This window comes from Borostomias antarcticus (genome assembly GCF_949987555.1).
Source record: "Borostomias antarcticus genome assembly, chromosome: 31".
NCBI classification, from domain to species: domain Eukaryota; kingdom Metazoa; phylum Chordata; class Actinopteri; order Stomiiformes; family Stomiidae; genus Borostomias; species Borostomias antarcticus.
Genome location: NC_140264.1, coordinates 5,614,041 through 5,640,859, shown reverse-complemented (window position 1 = coordinate 5,640,859; position 26,819 = coordinate 5,614,041). Strand labels below are relative to the sequence as shown.

The 26,819-nt window shown below is 44.1% G+C and overlaps 3 protein-coding genes across 3 annotated transcripts in view; all 3 read right to left on the bottom strand.

Annotated features, from left to right (window-relative positions):
* Positions 1-3,357: 3,357 nt before the first annotated feature.
* LOC311327246 (uncharacterized protein) lies at positions 3,358-18,914 on the bottom strand (the record flags this gene model as incomplete). The annotated part of the gene is made up of 3 exons (XM_084460279.1): positions 3,358-3,383; positions 15,490-16,512; positions 18,728-18,914. 3 exons carry the CDS (start codon positions 18,912-18,914, stop codon positions 3,358-3,360), a joined length of 1,236 nt encoding a protein of 411 aa, XP_084316405.1.
* A 2,070-nt stretch (positions 18,915-20,984) lies between these two features.
* On the bottom strand, positions 20,985-23,996 carry LOC311327213 (uncharacterized protein). Its single transcript, XM_084460248.1, has 2 exons — positions 23,785-23,996; positions 20,985-22,395 (listed from the first exon to the last, which is right to left on the bottom strand). The coding sequence occupies exons 1-2, from the start codon at positions 23,969-23,971 to the stop codon at positions 20,990-20,992; spliced, it is 1,593 nt and encodes a 530-aa protein (XP_084316374.1). The 5' UTR covers positions 23,972-23,996; the 3' UTR covers positions 20,985-20,989.
* Positions 23,997-25,824: 1,828 nt separating this feature from the next.
* The window catches only part of LOC311327245 (protein sidekick-1-like), a gene marked incomplete at both ends in the record, with an annotated part of 37,463 nt that continues 36,468 nt past the window's right edge, over positions 25,825-26,819 (bottom strand). The window contains one exon of the mRNA XM_084460278.1: positions 25,825-26,024. Within this exon, the coding sequence (XP_084316404.1) occupies positions 25,825-26,024 (200 nt within the window). The remainder of the gene's footprint in view (positions 26,025-26,819) is intronic.

The window sequence follows — 26,819 nt, the reverse complement described above, 5'->3', positions numbered from 1 at the left end:
TGCGAAGGCCATTGGAGAGACAGGTATATTCTATTTCTACCCACTGTCAACAAGTTGCAACACAAGTTCAGTTCAGAATCTCTGACGAGCGGAGAAATGCGCTTCTGGTGTGAACAGCAACGCTCCTGTACGCGCGTGAACTCTTCGCTCCTGCGCTACGCTGCGGAAAGCCTGTGTGAACATAGCGTTAGGCTATTTTAGGTTTCTTGTGACACTACAAAAAGGTGAACAAAGATTGACCAGATTGATGGAAAGTGCATGGGTAAGGCTCACGTGATGAATGAGAATCTTGGCAGAATATTCATCTTCAGCACCTCAACCCTCCCCCACAGTCATTGGCAAAGAAGATCATCTCTTTATGTTCCGCAATATTGAGGTTAGACTATGAATCCCAAGTATTTAATTTAATTATGTTTCCACATGAATGGTGCAGTCTGCTCTGGACTTCCCCCTGCAGACCTGCTGGGCCACGATGCCACTTGAAAGCCCTGTCACTACAATATTTTAGTAGTAATGTAACACATTCATGATTGTACATTTTTGACCTAGCCACAAATTCTCCCGAACACAACTGTTCTTCTGTAATGTAATACATTCATAGATTAGGCTACACTTCTTTTGACCAAGCTTGTCATGCTACTTTTGCCATGCGTGGGAAGTGAAGGAGTGGTGGGAGTAGTTTAACCATTCATTTGTTTACAAAACTGCACAAGTCTCTTACTGCCATGTCATAGTGGAATTTATTGGTAACATACAGACACCCCCAGACATACAGGTAACATACTATTTTGACTAAAAGCATTGTCACAGTGCTATGGTTTCTCTTCTGTGTGGATTCTTCTATGTCTAAGTAAACTACTACTTTGACCATACGCTTTGTCACATTCCGTACATTGAAATGGTTTATCTCCTGTGTGGGTTCTTTCATGGATAACTAAATAACTCCGGTTACTAAAAGCTTTGCCACATTCCTCACACTGATATGGTTTCTCTCCTGTGTGGATTCTTCTATGTCTATGTAAACTACTACTTTGACCATACGCTTTGTCACATTCTGTACATTGAAATGTTTTATCTCCTGTGTGGGTTCTTTCATGGATAACTAAATACCTCCGGCATCTAAAAGCTTTGTCACATTCCTCACACTGATATGGTTTATCTCCTGTGTGGGTTCTTTCATGGGTAACTAAATACCTCCGGTTACTAAAAGCTTTGTCACATTCTGTACATTGAAATGGTTTATCTCCTGTGTGGGTTCTTTCATGGAAAACTAAATAACTCCGGTTACTAAAAGCTTTGTCACATTCCTCACACTGATATGGTTTCTCTCCTGTGTGGATTCTTCTATGTTGAATTAATGCATACTTTTTAAGAAAAGCCCTGTTACATTCCTGGCACTGATATGGTTTCTCTCCTGTGTGGATTTTTTTATGTTGATGTAAATTACTCTTTTGTCTAAAGGCTTTGTCACATTCCCCACACTGATATGGCTTCTCTCCTGTGTGGATTCTTCTATGTTGAACTAAACTACTAAGGCGACTAAAAGCTTTGTCACATTCCTCACACTGATATGGCTTCTCTGCTGTGTGGATTATTTGATGTTTAACTAAATGACCCTGTTGATTAAAAGCTTTGCCACATTCCCCACATTGATATGGCTTCTCTCCTGTGTGGATTCTTCGATGTTTAACTAAATCACTTTTTTGACAAAAAGCCTTGTCACATTCCTCACACTGATATGGTTTCTCTCCTGTGTGGATTCTTCGATGTTTAACTAAATTACCCCGTTCCTTAAAAGCTTTGCCACATTCCTCACACTGATATGGTTTATCTGCTGTCTTGTCCTCAGCCTCCCCAGAAGAAACATCTTCACTCTCACTTCCATAGCAGGAACTGGTAATAGGCCTGGTCCAGGGACTGGGGGTGGTCTTGGTCCTGAGGCTTGATTTACTAGGTGATTTCAGACCTCTGGTAGACTGACGCCTGAGGCAGCGGGTCGTGAGTTGAGGAAGCAGCCCTCCTCTCTCCTCCTCTTCTGAACTCTGAGCTGTAGGACAGTCTGGACTTACAGAAGTGGGCTGAGCATCACTGGCAGGTTCTGGTGCTCCATAGTCCTCTTTATCAGACTCTATTTTGATTTGTTCTTCAGTTGTGTTGGAGGATAAAGAGTCTCTTTCATTGTTCTCCACAGTTGGACTTTGGTAGAGAGGTGGGAGTTGAAGCTGCTCTCCCCCCTGACTGGACCACAGCTCCTGTTCCTCTTTAATCTGTGAGGGCTCTGGGAGAGAGAGCTGCTGGACATCTGGGGAAAATAGAAGATAAATATTAGGATAAAGCCTGCTTCATTATTACCTTATGTTTACCTAATGTTACACGGCAAATTATATCAGCAGATTCGGTGAAATGAACACCTTGGTGCAATACACACTATAATGCAATATTGAGGGGGTAAAATTAGATAAATAATTAAAATTTAAACAAACAATTGACAAGTACACACATTTGCATCACACTACAAACAACTGGGTGTCTGATGAGAAATGTGTGGTGAAGTCTGTGTCAGGATCCTTTGGTTCAAATGATAAACCATCTATTTTGTTTTAAGTCATCTGTTTTGGTGTGAATAGTTTGGGCGCGCATTTCAAATGACCCATTACAAAATGGCACACCTTTTTCAGCTATCAATCATGCGGTCACTGCAGGGCATGGGACCATAAGTTCCAGTGCTTGGTACAGCCCATCCAAGTCACTAGATGAACAGTAAAGGATCATTTATGCTTTGTGAGACAAGCTGTGAGACACATTTAGTGATTTTGTGATTTGGAATGTCTCACAGGCTGTGAGCTGCTTGGGTTGTACCAAATTAAATTTCTAGCGGCTCATACCATGTCATTGTGTCTCACAGCTTTGATTGGTTGACTGGCCTGCAGAACCACAACGACAAAATAATTCACAGAATAGCTGCAGGTCAATCAACCAACGTTTGGGGCAAGCACAAAGCTAATTGAAAAAAGTTTTAAACTTTTAAAAACGTTTGCGAAGGAAAGCCACAGTATGCTGAGGCTAGATCCACACAAGACAATGGTTGAGGATGTGGAGTCAAAGGAAAAAGCGTCTATTTGTCAATATTGCAGATTTAAACCCAAAGCTGATGTTAATGGGGCAACCTAGAGTCGTCTTCTTGGGTGAAAACTGAGGCAAACAAACCAGTATGATTGCGCACAACTGTGCAGCTTCTACATGGCCATGGACACAAGACACTTGTCACTGAGCCCATCTATTGAGTAGAAATGCCGGGCCTGATTGCTATGGGCCTGGGCTGGGCTGGGGCCCACATTTCCGTCCCTCGCAGGACCTCTACGGGGGCGGTCCAAGAGGTTGTCCTGGTGGACATAGGGACACAGTTGGTTAAAGACAGCGTGTTTGAATGTTGAATGTCTGTAGTTTTTGACGTCAGAGGGGTCAAGTGATGGTTTCCTCAGGAGAGTCGTGACTGTCTGGTAGTCTTGAAAGCAGAGGGAAACATCCCGTTACGAGAGACGCGGGGCGGCTGTGGCTCAGGAGGTAGATGGTCGTAAGGTCGGCGGTTCGAATCCCGCCTCCTCCTGTCCACATGTCTAAGGTTGGGCAAAGACACTGAACCCCAAATTGTTCCCAGTGAGCAGGCTAGCACCTTGCATGGCAGCTGCCATCATTGGTGTGTGAATGGGTGAATGATTGCCAGCTATATTGCTATTGAATAGCTAAGTAGCTAGCAACAGCTAGTTAGCAAGTAGCCTACATAGCTTCAACCATCACACCAACGCCCGTCATGTCTACAAAAACGTGTTACTGGCAAATTCCAACACTATGAATTAAGTAAAGCATTGAATTGCGACATAATCACAGCAGATTCATGGTGATAGTTCCAGACTAGTGAATAATAAATATGATGATAGTTCTAATGAACAGAGCAGCCGTATGCAATTCAATATGGAGGCTCCAGGAGGAACTAGCCTATCCTAGCCTAGCTAGCACTAGACAACAGATACGTACCAACTAGGACTGCGAGCTTAGTTATAGAGAATATGGGCAAACTGAATTCAGAACATGAAACAGTGACTCTTGACCCCAGTAGATGAGTATAAATATAGAACCTATTCTCTGTAGCTTGATCTCGGGTTGATTGTCCATCATTCTTTGAAGTTGCGCGATTTTCTCCTTGGATCGACAGATTTCTTCTTGGCACTCTGAAAGCGTTTCTTCATACTGTCCACATATCTCCACAGCTGCCGCTGATAAACGCTGGTTCACAAAATCGACGAAGCGCTGTAGTTTGGACATTTTTACAGTTTAAAATGAGGGAAGGCCTAATTTGCACTACGCTAGCTACAGCAGTGAGCGTGAGCCTCACGAACGTCATGTCCGGTAGCGTTCTTACAAGGAATTTCAAAATAAAGGTCACGCAAACACAATTGTACTTTTTCCTATTTAACATACAGTACATGTAAAATATGCATACTCTAGTTAGTAGTACGCTAACACTTTCAGTCCAAAGGGAATCCGAATATGTGATTAACATTGGTAGGTTAATCGTCCACGTAAGTGTGGTAGCCAATACACTACAACACTCCATACAAAAGAAATGGACCCAAATTAGGCTTTTCTACATTTTCAATTAAGATTTGAAAAGAAAAAGAGGCAAAAGTTCCTCACATTTCCCGTTTTTTAAAGAAAACAAACTGAGAACAACAGTGTTGCGGCAGAGGCTATAGGGGGGTGGGGGGAGGTGGTAGGGAGGGGGAGGCTATAGGGGGGTGGGGGGAGGTGGTAGGGAGGGGGAGGCTATAGGGGGGTGGGGGGGGGTGGTAGGGAGGGGGAGGCTATAGGGGGGTGGGGGGAGGTGGTAGGGAGGGGGAGGCTATAGGGGGGTGGGGGGGGGGTGGTAGGGAGGGGGAGGCTATAGGGGGGTGGGGGGAGGTGGTAGGGAGGGGGAGGCTATAGGGGGGTGGGGGGAGGTGGTAGGGAAGGGGAGGCTATAGGGGGGTGGGGGGAGGTGGTAGGGAGGAGGAGGCTATAGGGGGGTGGGGGGAGGTGGTAGGGAGGGGGAGGCTATAGGGGGTGGGGGGAGGTGGTAGGGAGTGGGAGGCTATAGGGGGGTGGGGGGAGGTGGTAGGGAGGGGGAGGCTATAGGGGGGTGGGGGGGGGGTGGTAGGGAGGGGGAGGCTATAGGGGGGTGGGGGGAGGTGGTAGGGAGGGGGAGGCTATAGGGGGGTGGTGGGGGGTGGTAGGGAGGGGGAGGCTGTAGGGGGGTGGGTGGGGTGGTAGGGAGTGGGAGGCTATAGGGGGGTGGGGGGAGGTGGTAGGGAGGGGGAGGCTATAGGGGGGTGGGGGGAGGTGGTAGGGAGGGGGAGGCTATAGGGGGGTGGTGGGGGGTGGTAGGGAGGGGGAGGCTGTAGGGGGGTGGGGGGAGGTGGTAGGGAGGGGGAGGCTATAGTGGGGTGGGGGGAGGTGGTAGGGAGGGGGAGGCTATAGGGGGGTGGGGGGAGGAAGTAGGGAGGGGGAGGCTATAGGGGGGTGGGGGGAGGTGGTAGGGAGGGGGAGGCTATACGGGGATGGGGGGGGGGGCGGTGGTAGGGAGGAAGAGGCTATAGGGGGGTGGGGGGAGGTGGTAGGGAGGGGGAGGCTATAGGGGGGTGGTGGGGGGTGGTAGGGAGGGGGAGGCTATAGGGGGGTGGGGGGGAGGTGGTAGGGAGGGGGAGGCTTTAGGGGGGTGGGGGGAGGTGGTAGGGAGGGGGGCCCCTCTACACGTCCAGGCCCAGGGCCCCATTTTCTCATGATCCGTCTATGTATAAAATGTAGACACAAACATATATTTGTCATTTCTCAAGTAGGTGGCCATTTGGAATAAGCCTAGGCTTTCACACTGATTTCCACGTCTATCTTTTTTCTGTCAAGTGAAGATTTGATTTTGGTAACCTATATCTGTAATTATATACTAGCCTATGTATTAGTTGTTTAGGATTCACACTTGCTTTGACAATGTAGCCTGTAAGCTTTCAAAGCAAATAAAGCACCTTTGAATTTAAATGAGCGAGAGAGGGAGAGAGGAGCTGGGGGCGGGGTTGAGGTGACCAAACACATGAGACAGACGAACCCCAACTACATTAGTGACATTTTTGAAGATTATCGACGACATGAAGTTATTCCTCGTAGTGGAAAAATACAGGGAGTTGTATGATCCCAGCACATGCTCTACAAAGACACCAACGAAAAAAGCTTTGTGATGTCATTGCGAAGGCCATTGGAGAGACAGGTATATTCTATTTCTACCCACTGTCAACAAGTCGCAACACAAGTTCAGTTCAGAATCTCTGACGAGCGGAGAAATGCGCTTCTGGTGTGAACAGCAACGCTCCTGTGCGCGAGTGAACTCTTCGCTCCTGCGCTACGCTGCGGAAAGCCTGTGTGAACATGGCGTTAGGCTATTTTAGGTTTCTTGTTACACTACAAAAAGGTGAACAAAGATTGACCAGATTGATGGAAAGTGCATGGGTAAGGCTCACGTGATGAATGAGAATCTTGGCAGAATATTCATCTTCAGCACCTCAGCCCTCCCCCACAGTCATTGGCAAAGAAGATCATCTCTTTATGTTCCGCAATATTGAGGCTGGCAAAGAAGATCATCTCTTTATGTTCCGCAATATTGAGGCTATGACTATGAATCCCAAGTATTTAATTTCATTATGTTTCCACATGAATGGTGCAGTCTGCTCTGGACTTCCCCCTGCAGACCTGCTGGGCCACGATGCCACTTGAAAGCCCTGTCACTACAATATTTTAGTAGTAATGTAACACATTCATGATTGTACATTTTTGACCTAGCCACAAATTCTCCCGAACACAACTGTTCTTCTGTAATGTAATACATTCATAGATTAGGCTACACTTCTTTTGACCAAGCTTGTCATGCTACTTTTGCCATGCGTGGGAAGTGAAGGAGTGGTGGGAGTAGTTTAGCCATTCATTTGTTTACAAAACTGCACAAGTCTCTTACTGCCATGTCATAGTGGAATTTATTGGTAACATACAGACACCCCCAGACATACAGGTAACATACTATTTTGACTAAGAGCATTGTCACAGTCCTCACACTGCTATGGTTTCTCTTCTGTGTGGATTCTTCTATGTCTAAGTAAACTACTACTTTGACCATACGCTTTGTCACATTCTGTACATTGAAATAGTTTATCTCCTGTGTGGGCTTTTCATGGATAACCAAATACCTCCGGTATCTAAAAGCTTTGTCACATTCCTCACACTGATATGGTTTCTCTCCTGTGTGGATTCTTCTATGTTGAATTAATGCACACTTTTTACGAAAAGCCCTGTTACATTCCTGGCACTGATATGGTTTCTCTCCTGTGTGGATTCTTCTATGTTGAATTAATGCATACTTTTTAAGAAAAGCCCTGTTACATTCCTGGCACTGATATGGTTTCTCTCATGTGTGGATTTTTTTATGTTGACGTAAATTACTCTTTTGTCTAAAGGCTTTGTCACATTCCAAACACTGATATGGCTTATCTCCTGTGTGGATTCTTCTATGTTGAACTAAACTACTCGAGCTTCTTAAAAATTTGTCACATTCCTCACACTGATATGGTTTCTCTCCTGTGTGGTTTCTTCGATGTTTAACTAAATCACCTTTTTCACTAAAAGCCTTGTCACATTCCTCACACTGATATGGTTTCTCTCCTGTGTGGATTCTTCTATGTTTAACTAAATTACCCCGTTGATTAAAAGCTTTGCCACATTCCTGGCACTGATATGGTTTCTCTCCTGTGTGGATTTTTTTATGTTGAAGTAAATGACTCTTTTGACTAAAGGCTTTGTCACATTCCAAACACTGATATGGCTTCTCTCCTGTGTGGGTTCTTCGATGGTGAACTAAACTACTCAGGTGACTAAAAGCTTTGTCACATTCCTCACACTGATATGGTTTCTCTCCTGTGTGGATTCTTCTATGTTGAAGTAATGTACACGTTTTACTAAAAGCCCTGTTACATTCCTGGCACTGATATGGTTTCTTTCCTGTGTGGATTCTTCTATGCTTGACTAAACTACTCCTTTGACTAAAAGCTTTGTCACATTCCTCACACTGATATGGTTTCTCTCCTGTGTGGATTTTTTTATGTTGACGTAAATTACTCTTTTGTCTAAAGGCTTTGTCACATTCCAAACACTGATATGGCTTCTCTCCTGTGTGGATTCCTCTATGTTGAACTAAACTACTCGAGCGACTAAAAAATTTGTCACATTCCTCACACTGATATGGTTTCACTCCTGTGTGGTTTCTTCGATGTTTAACTAAATCACCTTTTTCACTAAAAGCCTTGTCACATTCCTCACACTGATATGGTTTCTCTCCTGTGTGGGTTCTTCGATGGTGAACTAAACTACTCAGGTGACTAAAAGCTTTGTCACATTCCTCACACTGATATGGTTTCTCTCCTGTGTGGATTCTTCTATGTTGAAGTAATGTACACGTTTTACTAAAAGCCCTGTTACATTCCTGGCACTGATATGGTTTCTTTCCTGTGTGGATTCTTCTATGCTTGACTAAACTACTCCTTTGACTAAAAGCTTTGTCACATTCCTCACACTGATATGGTTTCTCTCCTGTGTGGATTCTTCTATGTTTAAGTAAACTACTCAGGTGAGTAAAAGCTTTGTCACATTCCCCACATTGATATGGCTTCTCTCCTGTGTGGATTCTTCGATGTTTAACTAAATCACCTTTTTGACAAAAAGCCTTGTCACATTCCTCACACTGATATGGTTTCTCTCCTGTGTGGATTCTTCTATGTTTAACTAATTTACCCTGTTGATTAAAAGCTTTGCCACATTCCTCACACTGATATGGCTTCTCCGCTGTCTTGCCCTCAACCTCCCCAGAAGAAACATCTTCACTCTCACTTCCATAGCAGGAACTGGTAATAGGCCTGGTCCAGGGACTGGGGGTGGTCTTGGTCCTGAGGCTTGATTTACTAGGTGATTTCAGACCTCTGGTAGACTGAAGGCTGAGGCAGCGGGTCGTGAGTTGAGGAAGCAGCCCTCCTCTCTCCTCCTCTTCTGAACTCTGAGCTGTAGGACAGTCTGGAGTCACTGAAGTGGGCTGAGCATCACTGGCAGGTTCTGGTGCTCCATAGTCCTCTTTATCAGACTCTATTTTGATTTGTTCTTCAGTTGTGTTGGAGGATAAAGAGTCTCTTTCAGTGTTCTCCACAGTTGGACTTTGGTAGAGAGGTGGGAGTTGAAGCTGCTCTCCCCCCTGACTGGACCACAGCTCCTGTTCCTCTTTAATCTGTGGGGGCTCTGGGAGAGAGAGCTGCTGGACATCTGGGGAAAATAGAAGATAAATATTAGGATAAAGCCTGCTTCATTATTACCTTATGTTTACCTAATGTTACATGCCAAAGTATATCAGCAGATTCGGTGCAATGAACACCTTGGTGCAATACACACTATAATGCAATATTGAGGGGGTAAAATGAGATAAATAATGAAAATTTAAACAAACAATTGACAAGTACACACATTTGCATCACATTACAAACAACTGGGTGTCTGATGTCAAATGTGTGAGTTGAAGTATGTCAGGATCCTTTGTTTCAAATGATAAACCATCTGTTTTGGTGTGAATAGTTTACGCGCGCATTTCAAATGACCCATTACAAAATGGCACACCTTTTTCAGCTATCAATCATGCGGTCACTGCAGGGCATTGGACCATAAGTTCCAGTGCTTGGTACAGCCCATCCAAGTCACTAGATGAACAGTAAAGGATCATTTATGCTTTGTGAGACAAGCTGTGAGACACATTTAGTGATTTAGTGATTTGGAATGTCTCACAGGCTGTGAGCTGCTTGGGTTGTACCAAATTAAATTTCTAGCGGCTCACACCACGTCATTGTGTCTCACAGCTTTGATTGGTTGACTGGCCTGCAGAAACACAACGACAAAATAATTCACAGAATAGCTGCAGGTCAATCAACCAACGTTTGCGGCAAACACAAAGCTAACGTTTTAAAAACGTTTGCGAAGGAAAGCCAAAGTAGGCGGAGGCTAGATTCACACAAGACAATGGTGGAGGATTTGGAGTCAAAGGAAAAAGCGTCTATTTGTCAATATTTCAGATTTAAACCCAAAGCTGATTTTAATGGGGCAACATAGAGTCGTCTTCTTGGGTGAAAACTGAGGCAAACAAACCAGTCTGATTGCGCACAACTGTGCAGCTTCTACATGGCCATGGACACAAGACACTTGTCACTGAGCCCATCTATTGAGTAGAAATGCCGGGCCTGATTGCTATGGGCCTGGGCTGGGCTGGGGACGACATTCCCGGCCCTCGCAGGACCTCTACGGTGGCGGTCCAAGAGGTTGTCCTGGTGGACATAGGGACACAGTTGGTTAAAGACAGCGTGTTTGAATGTTGAATGTCTGTAGTTTTTGACGTCAGAGGGGTCAAGTGATGGTTTCCTCAGGAGAGTCGTGACTGTCTGGTAGTCTTGAAAGCAGAGGGAAACATCCCGTTACGAGAGACGCGGGGCGGCTGTGGCTCAGGAGGTAGATGGTCGTAAGGTCGGCGGTTCGAATCCCGCCTCCTCCTGTCCACATGTCTAAGGTTGGGCAAAGACACTGAACCCCAAATTGTTCCCAGTGAGCAGGCTAGCACCTTGCATGGCAGCTGCCATCATTGGTGTGTGAATGGGTGAATGATTGCCAGCTATATTGCTATTGAATATCTAAGTAGCTAGCAACAGCTAGTTAGCAAGTAGCCTACATAGCTTCAACCATCACACCAACGCCCGTCATGTCTACAACAACGTGTTACTGGCAATTTCCAACACTATGAATTAAGTAAAGCATTGAATTGCGACATAATCACAGCAGATTCATGGTGATATTTCCAGACTAGTGAACAATAAATATGATGATAGTTCTAATTAACAGAGCAGCCGTATGCAATTCAACATGGAGGCTCCAGGAGGAACTAGCCTATCCTAGCCTAGCTAGCACTAGACAACAGATACGTACAAACTAGGACTGCTAGCTTAGTTATAGAGAATATGGGCAAACTGAATTCAGAACATGAAACAGTGACTCTTGACCACAGTAGATGAGTATAAATATATAACCTATTCTCTGTAGCTTGATCTCGGGTTGATTGTCCATCATTCTTTGAAGTTGCGCGATTTTCTCCTTGGATCGACAGATTTCTTCTTGGCACTCTGAAAGCGTGTCTTCATACTGCCCACATATCTCCACAGCTGCCGCTGATAAACGCTGGTTCACAAAATCGACGAAGCGCTGTAGTTTGGACATTTTTACAGTTTAAAATGAGGGAAGGCCTGATTTGCACTACGCTAGCTACAGCAGTGAGCGTAAGCCTCACGAACGTCATGTCCGGTAGCGTTCTTACAAGGAATTTCAAAATAAAGGTCACGCAAACATAATTGTACTTTTTCCTATTTAACATACAGTACATGTAAAATATGCATACTCTAGTTAGTAGTACGCTAACACTTTCAGTCCAAAGGGAATCCGAATATGTGATTAACATTGGTAGGTTAATCGTCCACGTAAGTGTGGTAGCCAATACACTACAACACTCCATACAAAAGACATGGACCCAAATTAGGCTTTTCTACATTTTCAATTAAGATTTGAAAAGAAAAAGAGGCAAAAGTTCCTCGGCGGAGGCTATAGGGGGGTGGGGGGAGGTGGTAGGGAGGGGGAGGCTATAGGGGGGTGGGGGGAGGTGGTAGGGAGGGGGAGGCTATAGGGGGGTGAGGAGGGGAGGTGGTAGGGAGGGGGAGGCTATAGGGGGGTGAGGAGGGGAGGTGGTAGGGAGGGGGAGGCTATAGGGGGGTGGGGGGAGGTGGTAGGGAGGGGGAGGCTATAGGGGGGTGGGGGGGGGGGTGGTAGGGAGGGGGAGGCTATAGGGGGGTGGGGGGAGGTGGTAGGGAGGGGGAGGCTATAGGGGGGTGGGGGGGGGGGTGGTAGGGAGGGGGAGGCTATAGGGGGGTGGGGGGAGGTGGTAGGGAGGGGGAGGCTATAGGGGGGTGGGGGGGGGGTGGTAGGGAGGGGGAGGCTATAGGGGGGTGGGGGGAGGTGGTAGGGAGGGGGAGGCTATAGGGGGGTGAGGAGGGGAGGTGGTAGGGAGGGGGAGGCTATAGGGGGGTGGGGGGAGGTGGTAGGGAGGGGGAGGCTATAGGGGGGTGGGGGGGGGGGTGGTAGGGAGGGGGAGGCTATAGGGGGGTGGGGGGAGGTGGTAGGGAGGGGGAGGCTATAGGGGGGTGGGGGGGGGGTGGTAGGGAGGGGGAGGCTATAGGGGGGTGGGGGGAGGTGGTAGGGAGGGGGAGGCTATAGGGGGGTGGGGGGAGATGGTAGGGAAGGGGAGGCTATAGGGGGGTGGGGGGAGGTGGTAGGGAGGAGGAGGCTATAGGGGGGTGGGGGGAGGTGGTAGGGAGGGGGAGGCTATAGGGGGTGGGGGGAGGTGGTAGGGAGTGGGAGGCTATAGGGGGGTGGGGGGAGGTGGTAGGGAGGGGGAGGCTATAGGGGGGTGGGGGGGGGGGTGGTAGGGAGGGGGAGGCTATAGGGGGGTGGGGGGAGGTGGTAGGGAGGGGGAGGCTATAGGGGGGTGGGGGGAGGTGGTAGGGAGGGGGAGGCTATAGGGGGGTGGGGGGAGGTGGTAGGGAGGGGGAGGCTATAGGGGGGTGGGGGGAGGTGGTAGGGAGGTGGAGGCTATAGGGGGGTGGGGGGAGGTGGTAGGGAGGGGGGCCCCTCTACACATCCAGGCCCAGGGCCCCATTTTCTCATGATCCGTCTATGTATAAAATGTAGACACAAACATATATTTGTCATTTCTCAAGTAGGTGGCCATTTGGAATAAGCCTAGGCTTTCAGACTGATTTCCACGTCTATCTTTTTTCTGTCAAGTGAAGATTTGATTTTGGTAACCTATATCTGTAATTATATACTAGCCTATGTATTAGTTGTTTAGGATTCACACTTGCTTTGACAATGTAGCCTGTAAGCTTTCAAAGCAAATAAAGCACCTTTGAATTTAAATGAGCGAGAGAGGGAGAGAGGAGCTGGGGGCGGGGTTGAGGTGACCAAACACATGAGACAGACGAACCCCAACTACATTAGTGACATTTTTGAAGATTATCGACGACATGAAGTTATTCCTCGTAGTGGAAAAATACAGGGAGTTGTATGATCCCAGCACATGCTCTACAAAGACACCAACGAAAAAAGCTTTGTGATGTCATTGCGAAGGCCATTGGAGAGACAGGTATATTCTATTTCTACCCACTGTCAACAAGTCGCAACACAAGTTCAGTTCAGAATCTCTGACGAGCGGAGAAATGCGCTTCTGGTGTGAACAGCAACGCTCCTGTGCGCGCGTGAACTCTTCGCTCCTGCGCTACGCTGCGGAAAGCCTGTGTGAACATAGCGTTAGGCTATTTTAGGTTTCTTGTTACACTACAAAAAGGTGAACAAAGATTGACCAGATTGATGGAAAGTGCATGGGTAAGGCTCACGTGATGAATGAGAATCTTGGCAGAATATTCATCTTCAGCACCTCAGCCCTCCCCCACAGTCATTGGCAAAGAAGATCATCTCTTTATGTTCCGCAATATTGAGGCTGGCAAAGAAGATCATCTCTTTATGTTCCGCAATATTGAGGCTATGACTATGAATCCCAAGTATTTAATTTCATTATGTTTCCACATGAATGGTGCAGTCTGCTCTGGACTTCCCCCTGCAGACCTGCTGGGCCACGATGCCACTTGAAAGCCCTGTCACTACAATATTTTAGTAGTAATGTAACACATTCATGATTGTACATTTTTGACCTAGCCACAAATTCTCCCGAACACAACTGTTCTTCTGTAATGTAATACATTCATAGATTAGGCTACACTTCTTTTGACCAAGCTTGTCATGCTACTTTTGCCATGCATGGGAAGTGAAGGAGTGGTGGGAGTAGTTTAGCCATTCATTTGTTTACAAAACTGCACAAGTCTCTTACTGCCATGTCATAGTGGAATTTATTGGTAACATACAGACACCCCCAGACATACAGGTAACATACTATTTTGACTAAGAGCATTGTCACAGTCCTCACACTGCTATGGTTTCTCTTCTGTGTGGATTCTTCTATGTCTAAGTAAACTACTACTTTGACCATACGCTTTGTCACATTCTGTACATTGAAATAGTTTATCTCCTGTGTGGGTTCTTTCATGGATAACCAAATACCTCCGGTATCTAAAAGCTTTGTCACATTCCTCACACTGATATGGTTTCTCTCCTGTGTGGATTCTTCTATGTTGAATTAATGCACACTTTTTACGAAAAGCCCTGTTACATTCCTGGCACTGATATGGTTTCTCTCCTGTGTGGATTCTTCTATGTTGAATTAATGCATACTTTTTAAGAAAAGCCCTGTTACATTCCTGGCACTGATATGGTTTCTCTCATGTGTGGATTTTTTTATGTTGACGTAAATTACTCTTTTGTCTAAAGGCTTTGTCACATTCCAAACACTGATATGGCTTCTCTCCTGTGTGGATTCTTCTATGTTGAACTAAACTACTCGAGCTTCTTAAAAATTTGTCACATTCCTCACACTGATATGGTTTCTCTCCTGTGTGGTTTCTTCGATGTTTAACTAAATCACCTTTTTCACTAAAAGCCTTGTCACATTCCTCACACTGATATGGTTTCTCTCCTGTGTGGATTCTTCTATGTTTAACTAAATTACCCCGTTGATTAAAAGCTTTGCCACATTCCTGGCACTGATATGGTTTCTCTCCTGTGTGGATTTTTTATGTTGAAGTAAATGACTCTTTTGACTAAAGGCTTTGTCACATTCCAAACACTGATATGGCTTCTCTCCTGTGTGGGTTCTTCGATGGTGAACTAAACTACTCAGGTGACTAAAAGCTTTGTCACATTCCTCACACTGATATGGTTTCTCTCCTGTGTGGATTCTTCTATGTTGAAGTAATGTACACGTTTTACTAAAAGCCCTGTTACATTCCTGGCACTGATATGGTTTCTTTCCTGTGTGGATTCTTCTATGCTTGACTAAACTACTCCTTTGACTAAAAGCTTTGTCACATTCCTCACACTGATATGGTTTCTCTCCTGTGTGGATTCTTCTATGTTTAAGTAAACTACTCAGGTGAGTAAAAGCTTTGTCACATTCCTCACACTGATATGGTTTCTCTCCTGTGTGGATTTTTTTATGTTGACGTAAATTACTCTTTTGTCTAAAGGCTTTGTCACATTCCAAACACTGATATGGCTTCTCTCCTGTGTGGATTCCTCTATGTTGAACTAAACTACTCGAGCGACTAAAAAATGTGTCACATTCCTCACACTGATATGGTTTCACTCCTGTGTGGTTTCTTCGATGTTTAACTAAATCACCTTTTTCACTAAAAGCCTTGTCACATTCCTCACACTGATATGGTTTCTCTCCTGTGTGGGTTCTTCGATGGTGAACTAAACTACTCAGGTGACTAAAAGCTTTGTCACATTCCTCACACTGATATGGTTTCTCTCCTGTGTGGATTCTTCTATGTTGAAGTAATGTACACGTTTTACTAAAAGCCCTGTTACATTCCTGGCACTGATATGGTTTCTTTCCTGTGTGGATTCTTCTATGCTTGACTAAACTACTCCTTTGACTAAAAGCTTTGTCACATTCCTCACACTGATATGGTTTCTCTCCTGTGTGGATTCTTCTATGTTTAAGTAAACTACTCAGGTGAGTAAAAGCTTTGTCACATTCCCCACATTGATATGGCTTCTCTCCTGTGTGGATTCTTCGATGTTTAACTAAATCACCTTTTTGACAAAAAGCCTTGTCACATTCCTCACACTGATATGGTTTCTCTCCTGTGTGGATTCTTCTATGTTTAACTAATTTACCCCGTTGATTAAAAGCTTTGCCACATTCCTCACACTGATATGGTTTATCTGCTGTCTTGTCCTCAGCCTCCCCAGAAGAAACATCTTCACTCTCACTTCCATAGCAGGAACTGGTAATAGGCCTGGTCCAGGGACTGGGGGTGGTCTTGGTCCTGAGGCTTGATTTACTAGGTGATTTCAGACCTCTGGTAGACTGAAGGCTGAGGCAGCGGGTCGTGAGTTGAGGAAGCAGCCCTCCTCTCTCCTCCTCTTCTGAACTCTGAGCTGTAGGACAGTCTGGACTTACAGAAGTGGGCTGAGCATCACTGGCAGGTTCTGGTGCTCCATAGTCCTCTTTATCAGACTCTATTTTGATTTGTTCTTCAGTTGTGTTGGAGGATAAAGAGTCTCTTTCATTGTTCTCCACAGTTGGACTTTGGTAGAGAGGTGGGAGTTGAAGCTGCTCTCCCCCCTGACTGGACCACAGCTCCTGTTCCCCTTTAATCTGTGGGGGCTCTGGGAGAGAGAGCTGCTGGACATCTGGGGAAAATAGAAGATAAATATTAGGATAAAGCCTACTTCATTATTACCTTATGTTTACCTAATCTTACACAGCAAATTATATCAGCAGATTCGGTGCAATGAACACCTTGCTGCAATACACACTATAATGCAATATTGAGGGGGTAAAATTAGAATAATAATGAATATTTAAACAAACAAACAATTGACAAGTACGAGGGTTGCAAAATTCCCGGAATATTCAAAGTTGGAAACTTTCCATGGGAATTAACGGGAATTTATGGGAATTAACAGGAATTAATGGGAATTACCGTGAATTTGGATGTTATTTATACCAACTGTATTTACCTTGTCATAGACATAAATATAAATATTTTGCCTTGTCATAAGCAAACATGCAGGCAAACATTTCTCATACAATTTTTGCTAATTACATTTTTCGCTTAATCTATTTGTGAGTAGAACCTAAATGAATTCTACAGCCCTCTTAGTGTGTGAGTTACTTATGATCATATACAATGGTTCAGATCAAAAAGTTGACAAAACTAGCACTTTTGAGAAAGTCTGATAATTGCTCTACCATCGTTTTGGTTATACATATGTGGGTGGGCATCTTGAAAAATCATTCAAGCTTCGAGCTTCTTGTCTTTGAAATCGAGAGTTTAACATGTTTTTGAATGATTTTTCAAGGTGCCCACCCACATCCATTGTATGACCTAAATGGTGGTAGAGCAATTATCAACTTTCTCAAAAGTGCTAGTTTTGTCAACTTTTTGATCTGAACCATTGTATATGATCATAAGTAACCTTAAAACAGGGCTAAACATGATTTTCCCCTTTACTACTCCTTTAATTCGATTCGGCAAGATGGCGCTGATCAAACTGTTTCAGGAAGTAAATCGCAGCCTGGACCCTTGGTTCTAATCTATTAATACATCCATGGTTCTAATCTATTAATACATCCATGGTTCTAATCTATTAATACATCCATGGTTCTAATCTATTAATACATCCATGGTTCTAATCTATTAATACATCCATGGTTCTAATCTATTAATACATCCATGGTTCTAATCTATTAATACATCCATGGTTCTAATCTATTAATACATCCATGGTTCTAAACTATTAATACATCCATGGTTCTAATCTATTAATACATCCATGGTTCTAATCTATTAATACATCCATGGTTCTAATCTATTAATACATCCTTGGTTCTAATCTATTAATACATCCATGGTTCTAATCTATTAATACATCCATGGTTCTAATCTATTAATACATCCATGGTTCTAATCTATTAATACATCCATGGTTCTAATTTATTAATACATGCATGGTTCTAATCTATTAATACATCCATGGTTCTAATCTATTAATACATCCATGGTTCTAATCTATTAATACATGCATGGTTCTAATCTATTAATACATCCATGGTTCTAATTTATTAATACATGCATGGTTCTAATCTATTAATACATCCATGGTTCTAATCTATTAATACATCCATGGTTCTAATCTATTAATACATCCATGGTTCTAATCTATTAATACATCCATGGTTCTAATTTATTAATACATGCATGGTTCTAATCTATTAATACATCCATGGTTCTAATCTATTAATACATCCATGGTTCTAATCTATTAATACAACCATGGTTCTAATCTATTAATACATCCATGGTTCTAATCTATTAATACATCCATGGTTCTAATCTATTAATACATCCATGGTTCTAATCTATTAATACATCCATGGTTCTAATCTATTAATACATCCATGGTTCTAATTTATTAATACATGCATGGTTCTAATCTATTAATACATCCATGGTTCTAATCTATTAATACATCCATGGTTCTAATCTATTAATACATGCATGGTTCTAATCTATTAATACATCCATGGTTCTAATTTATTAATACATGCATGGTTCTAATCTATTAATACATCCATGGTTCTAATCTATTAATACATGCATGGTTCTAATCTATTAATACATCCATGGTTCTAATGAACTCGTGAACAGAGCAGCCGCATCCAATTCAATATGGAGGCTCCAGGAGGAACTAGCCTATCCTAGCCTAGCTAGCACTAGACAACAGATACGTAGCCTACAAACTAGAACAGCTAGCTAACTTAGTTATAGAGAATATGGGAAAACTGAATTCAGAACATGAAACAGTGACTCTTGACCACAGTAGATGAGTATAAATATAGAACCTATTCTCTGTAGCTTGATCTCGGGTTGATTGTCCATCATTCTTTGAAGTTGCGCGATTTTCTCCTTGGATCTCCAGATTTCTTCTTGGCACTCTGAAAGCGTTTCTTCATACTGCCCACATATCTCCACAGCTGCCGCTGATAAACGCTGGTTCACAAAATCGACGAAGCGCTGTAGTTTGGACATGTTTACAGTTTAAAATGAGGGAAGGCCTAATCTGCACTACGCTAGCTACAGCAGTGAGCGTGAGCCTCACGAACGTCATGTCCGGTAGCGTTCTTACAAGGAATTTCAAAATAAAGGTCACGCAAACACAATTGTACTTTTTCCTATTTAACATACAGTACATGTAAAATATGCATACTCTAGTTAGTAAGTAGGCTAACACTTTCAGTCCAAAGGGAATCCGAATATGTGATTAACATTGGTAGGTTTATCGTCCACGTAAGTGTGGTAGCCAATACACTACAACACTCCATACAAAAGACATGGACCCAAATTAGGCTTTTCTCCATTTTCAATAAAGATTTGAAAAGAAAAAGAGGCAGTAAAATGCTTTACAGCAGGTTCCTCACAATTCCAGTTTTTTAAAGAAAACAAACTGAGAACAACAGTGTTGCGGCGGAGGCTATAGGGGGGTGGGGGGAGGTGGTAGGGAGGTGGAGGCTATAGGGGGGTGGGGGGAGGCTGTAGGGGGGTGGGGGGAGGTGGTAGGGAGGGGGAGGCTATAGGGGGGTGAGGAGGGGAGGTGGTAGGGAGGGGGAGGCTATAGGGGGGTGGGGGGAGGTGGTAGGGAGGGGGAGGCTATAGGGGGGTGGGGGGAGGTGGTAGGGAGGGGGAGGCTATCGGGGGGTGGGGGGAGGTGGTAGGGAGGGGGAGGCTATAGGGGGGTGGGGGGAGGTGGTAGGGAGGGGAAGGCTATAGGGGGGTGGGGGGAGGTGGTAGGGAGGGGGGCCCCTCTACACGTCCAGGCCCAGGGCCCCATTTTCTCATGATCCGTCTATGTATAAAATGTAGACACAAACATTTGTCATTTCTCAAGTAGGTGGCCATTTGGAATAAGCCTAGGCTTTCAAACTGATTTCCACGTCTTTCTTTTTTCTGTCAAGTAAAGATTTGATTTTGGTAGCCTATATCTGTAATTATATACTAGCCTATGTATTAGTTGTTTAGGATTCACACTTGCTTTGACAATGTAGCCTGTAGGCTTTCAAAGCCAATAAAGCACCTTTGAATTTAAATGAGAGAGAGAGGGAGAGAGGAGCTGGGGGCGGGGTTGAGGTGACCAAACACATGAGAGAGACAGACGAACCCCAACTACATTAGTGACATTTTTGAAGATTATCGACGACATCAAGTTAATCCTCGTAGTGGAAAAATACAGGGAGTTGTATGATCCCAGCACATGCTCTACAAAGACACCAACGAAAAAAGCTTTGTGATGTCATTGCGAAGGCCATTGGAGAGACAGGTATATTCTATTTCTACCTACTGTCAACAAGTCCCAACACAAGTTCAGTTCAGAATCTCTGACGAGCGGAGAAATGCGCTTCTGGTGTGAACAGCAACGCTCCTGTGCGCGCGTGAACTCTTCGCTCCAGCGCTAGGTTGCGGAAAGCCTGTGTGAACATGGCGTTAGGCTATTTTAGGTTTCTTGTTACACTACAAAAAGGTGAACAAAGATTGACCAGATTGATGGAAAGTGCATGGGTAAGGCTCACGTGATGAATGAGAATCTTGGCAGAATATTCATCTTCAGCACCTCAGCCCTCCCCCACAGTCATTGGCAAAGAAGATCATCTCTTTATGTTCCACAATATTGAGGCTATGACTATGAATCCCAAGTATTTAATTTCATTATGTTTCCACATGAATGGTGCAGTCTGCTCTGGACTTCCCCCTGCAGACCTGCTGGGCCACGATGCCACTTGAAAGCCCTGTCACTACAATATTTTAGTAGTAATGTAACACATTCATGATTGTACATTTTTGACCTAGCCACAAATTCTCCCGAACACAACTGTTCTTCTGTAATGTAATACATTCATAGATTAGGCTACACTTCTTTTGACCAAGCTTGTCATGCTACTTTTGCCATGCGTGGGAAGTGAAGGAGTGGTGGGAGTAGTTTAACCATTCATTTGTTTACAAAACTGCACAAGTCTCTTACTGCCATGTCATAGTGGAATTTATTGGTAACATACAGACACCCCCAGACATACAGGTAACATACTATTTTGACTAAAAGCATTGTCACAGTGCTATGGTTTCTCTTCTGTGTGGATTCTTCTATGTCTAAGTAAACTACTACTTAGACCATACGCTTTGTCACATTCTGTACATTGAAATGGTTTATCTCCTGTGTGGGTTCTTTCATGGGTAACTAAATAACTCCGGTTACTAAAAGCTTTGTCACATTCCTCACACTGATATGGTTTCTCTCCTGTGTGGATTCTTCTATGTAGAATGAATGCATCCTTTTTACGAAAAGCCCTGTTACATTCCTGGCACTGATATGGTTTCTCTCCTGTGTGGATTTTTTTATGTTGAAGTAAATGAATCTTTTGACCAAAGGCTTTGTCACATTCCAAACACTGATATGGCTTCTCTCCTGTGTGGGTTCTTCGATGTGGAACTAAACTACTCAGGTGACGAAAAGCTTTGTCACATTCCTCACACTGATATGGTTTCTCTCCTGTGTGGATTCTTCTATGTTGAAGTAATGTACACGTTTTACTAAAAGCCCTGTTACATTCCTGGCACTGATATGGTTTCTCTCCTGTGTGGATTCTTCTATGCTTGACTAAAGTACTCCTTTGACTAAAAGCTTTGTCACATTCCTCACACTGATATGGTTTCTCTCCTGTGTGGATTCTTCTATGTTCAAGTAATCCACCCTTATGACGAAAAGCACTACTACATTCCTGGCACTGATATGGTTTTTTTCCTTTGTGGATTCTTCTATGTTTAAGTAAACTACTCAGGTCAGTAAAAGCTTTGTCACATTCCCCACATTGATATGGCTTCTCTCCTGTGTGGATTCTTCGATGTTTAACTAAATCACTTTTTTGACAAAAAGCCTTGTCACATTCCTCACACTGATATGGTTTCTCTCCTGTGTGGATTCTTCGATGTTTAACTAAATTACCCCGTTCCTTAAAAGCTTTGCCACATTCCTCACACTGATATGGTTTATCTGCTGTCTTGTCCTCAGCCTCCCCAGAAGAAACATCTTCACTCTCACTTCCAGAGCAGGAACTGGTAATAGGCCTGGTCCAGGGACTGGGGGTGGTCTTGGTCCTGAGGCTTGATTTACTAGGTGATTTCAGACCTCTGGTAGACTGACGCCTGAGGCAGCGGGTCGTGAGTTGAGGAAGCAGCCCTCCTCTCTCCTCCTCTTCTGAACTCTGAGCTGTAGGACAGTCTGGAGTCACTGAAGTGGGCTGAACATCACTGGCAGGTTCTGGTGCTCCATAGTCCTCTTTATCAGACTCTATTTTGATTTGTTCTTCAGTTGTGTTGGAGGATAAAGAGTCTCTTTCATTGTTCTCCACAGTTGGACTTTGGTAGAGAGGTGGGAGTTGAAGCTGCTCTCCCCCCTGACTGGACCACAGCTCCTGTTCCTCTTTAATCTGTGAGGGCTCTGGGAGAGAGAGCTGCTGGACATCTGGGGAAAATAGAAGATAAATATTAGGATAAAGCCTGCTTCATTATTACCTCATGTTTACCTAATCTTACACGGCAAATTATATCAGCAGATTCGGTGCAATGAAAACCTTGCTGCAATACACACTATAATGCAATATTGAGGGGGTAAAATTAGAATAATAATGAATATTTAAACAAACAAACAATTGACAAGTACGAGGGTTGCAAAATTCCCGGAATATTCAAAGTTGGAAACTTTCCATGGGAATTAACGGGAATTTATGGGAATTAACAGGAATTAACGGGAATTTGGATGTTATTTATACCAACTGTATTTACCTTGTCATAAACAGACATAAATATAAATATTTTGCTTTGTCATAAGCAAACATGCAGGCAAAAATTTCTCATACAATTTTTGCTAATTACATTTTTCGCTTAATATATTTGTGAGTAGAACCTAAATGAATTCTACAGCCCTCTTAGTGTGTGAGTTACTTATGATCATATACAATGGTTCAGATCAAAAAGTTGACAAAACTAGCACTTTTGAGAAAGTCTGATAATTGCTCTACCATCGTTTTGGTCATACATATGTGGGTGGGCACCTTGAAAAATCATTCAAGCTTCGAGCTTCTTGTCTTTGAAATCGAGAGTTTAACATGTTTTTGAATGATTTTTCAAGGTGCCCACCCACATCCATTGTATGACCTAAATGGTGGTAGAGCAATTATCAACTTTCTCAAAAGTGCTAGTTTTGTCAACTTTTTGATCTGAACCATTGTATATGATCATAAGTAACCTTAAAACAGGCTTAACATGATTTCCCCTTTACTACTCCTTTAATTCGATTCGGCAAGATGGCGCTGATCAAACTGTTTCAGGAAGTAAATCGCAGCCTGGACCCTTGGTTCTAATCTATTAATACATCCATGGTTCTAATCTATTAATACATGCATGGTTCTAATCTATTAATACATCCATGGTTCTAATCTATTAATACATCCATGGTTCTAATCTATTAATACATCCATGGTTCTAATCTATTAATACATCCATGGTTCTAATCTATTAATACATCCATGGTTCTAATCTATTAATACATCCATGGTTCTAATCTATTAATACATCCATGGTTCTAATCTATTAATACATCCATGGTTCTAATCTATTAATACATCCATGGTTCTAATGAACTCGTGAACAGAGCAGCCGCATCCAATTCAAAATGGAGGCTCCAGGAGGAACTAGCCTATCCTAGCCTAGCTAGCACTAGCCAACAGATAAGTAGCCTACAAACCACAAACTAGAACAGCTAGCTAACTTAGTTATAGAGAATATGGGAAAACTGAATTCAGAACATGAAACAGTGACTCTTGACCACAGTAGATGAGTATAAATATAGAACCTATTCTCTGTAGCTTGATCTCGGGTTGATTGTCCATCATTCTTTGCAGTTGCGCGATTTTCTCCTTGGATCGACAGATTTCTTCTTGGCACTCTGAAAGCGTTTCTTCATACTGCCCACATATCTCCACAGCTGCCGCTGATAAACGCTGGTTCACAAAATCGACGAAGCGCTGTAGTTTGGACATTTTTACAGTTTAAAATGAGGGAAGGCCTAATGTGCACTACGCTAGCTACAGCAGTGAGCGTGAGCCTCACGAACGTCATGTCCGGTAGCGTTCTTACAAGGAATTTCAAAATAAAGGTCACGCAAAGGGTGAGGGTGCACAAAGCACAACGAGACACACTGCTTTATTACGTCACAAAAATGGACCACATGTATAAAAGTGAGATGAGATGTGAATATGAGATATGAATATACAAACAGAATCTTAAAACATACACACAGTTTATTAAAGCGTAGCTATACAGCAAAATCAAACACCATGTGAAACAAAACAGCAGTTAACCGTACAGCAAAAATATTATTTTAGGTCTAACACATACACACTTCAAAGTCTTTATCACTATAGATGTACTATAAACGAATGTTACAGCAGAGTAAAGTTTAAGTTGCTCCACATCAATGGGGCAGCCTTCTAGCTTTATATCCTGGAAACAGCATCACAACACAACAAGGACACCAACACACACACACACACACACACACACCACCACATGGGTCACAAAACAAGAGAAAGCAGTGTTTATAAGGAACCCAGTATATTCACACACACATTCTTCCTCAGTACATTATCTTCACCAGTGTGCATCTTGGTTTCTTTACACCATCTTTGACCTTTAACCATCTTTGAGCTTCATACTATCTTTGGTTTCGTTGTTATATTTACACTTTTGTAATTTAGCATCTTCATCCAAAGTGACTGGTCTAGACTGACTAACCCCCCCTCTAGACTGACTAACCCTGGTCTAGACTGACTAACCCCTGCTCTAGACTGACTAACCCCTCCTCTAGACTGACTAACCCCCCCTCTAGACTGACTAACCCTGGTCTAGACTGACTAACCCCTGCTCTAGACTGACTAACCCCTCCTCTAGACTGACTAACCCCTCCTCTAGACTGACTAACCCCCCCTCTAGACTGACTAACCCCTCCTCTAGACTGACTAACCCCTCCTCTAGGCTGACTAACCCCTCCTCTAGACTGACTAACCCCTGTTCTAGACTGACTAACCCCTCCTCTAGACTGACTAACCCCTCCTCTAGACTGACTAACCCCTCCTCTAGACTGACTAACCCCTGCTCTAGACTGACTAACCCCTCCTCTAGACTGACTAACCCCTCCTCTAGACTGACTAACCCCTCCTCTAGACTGACTAACCCCTCCTCTAGACTGACTAACCCCTCCTCTAGACTGACTAACCCCCCCTCTAGACTGACTAACCCCTCCTCTAGACTGACTAACCCCTCCTCTAGACTGACTAACCCCTCCTCTAGACTGACTAACCCCTCCTCTAGACTGACTAACCCCTCCTCTAGACTGACTAACCCCTCCTCTAGGCTGACTAACCCCTGGTCTAGACTGACTAACCCCTGGTCTAGACTGACTAACCCCTCCTCTAGACTGACTAACCCCCCCTCTAGACTGACTAACCCCTGGTCTAGACTGACTAACCCCTCCTCTAGACTGACTAACCCCTCCTCTAGACTGACTAACCCCTCCTCTAGACTGACTAACCCCTCCTCTAGACTGACTAACCCCTCCTCTAGACTGACTAACCCCTCCTCTAGACTGACTAACCCCCCCTCTAGACTGACTAACCCCTGCTCTAGACTGACTAATCCCTGGTCTAGAGTAAGTGAATCAACTGAACATCCCAGTCATTGTCAGTAAAGCCTTCAATAAGAGCCAGTCCCACCAGCAGTCCCAGTGCTACTGTAGAGGAATGATGAGATCTTTACACCGTATCTCGGTGTCTTCTCCAGTGTCTTTGACCTTTGACACAACCATTGTCCTGTCCATCAAGTCAAGCCCCGCCCCCTACACAGAGGATTGGCTGAGGCCGTTGGGCGTCGCCACGTGGCTGCTGGTGCCGTGGTGGGATGGGAAGATCCGTCTCATCAGGTTGTACCGGCCCATCCTGGTCTGCTTGTAGTGGAAGCAGTACACAAAACAAGCAGCCACCATGGCCGCCACAATCAGGGCTGCCACCACGCCCGCAATGATGGGCAGGAGGTCGACTGGAGGAGGGGGAGAGAGGGATGAGGAGAGGAAGAGGAGAGGGGAGAAGGAGACGGGAGAGGGATGAGCAGGAAGAGGAGGAAGAGGAGGAGAGGATGAGAGGGGGAAGTGGAAATAGGGAAGAAAGAAGACACATCAGTATTTCCCAGTTCCTGAACTTGCTTGTTCAGCCCCGATGACCTCATCAGAAACTCAACAACAACAACAACAACAACAACAACAACAACAACAACAACAACAACAACAACAACAACGTGACCATCTCCCTGGTAACACTTCTGACTCATGGGTTCTGTGTTCTATTAACGCTTGGGTTCTCTCATCTACACACTCATGGGTTCTGTGTTCTATTAACGCTTGGGTTCTCTCATCTACACACTCATGGGTTCTGTGTTCTATTAACGCTTGGGTTCTCTCATCTACACACTCATGGGTTCTGTGTTCTATTAACGCTTGGGTTCTCTCATCTACACACTCATGGGTTCTGTGTTCTATTAACGCTTGGGTTCTCTCATCTACACACTCATGGGTTCTGTGTTCTATTAATGCTTGGGTTCTCTCATCTACACACTCATGGGTTCTGTGTTCTATTAATGCTTGGGTTCTCTCATCTACACACTCATGGGTTCTGTGTTCTATTAACACTTGGGTTCTCTCATCTACACACTCATGGGCGATTTTATAGGGGGGGGCAGGGGGGGCAATTTCTCGGCCTAAAATGTACACACTCCTACACACACATACACACACACACACACACACACACACACACACACACATATACACTAACACAC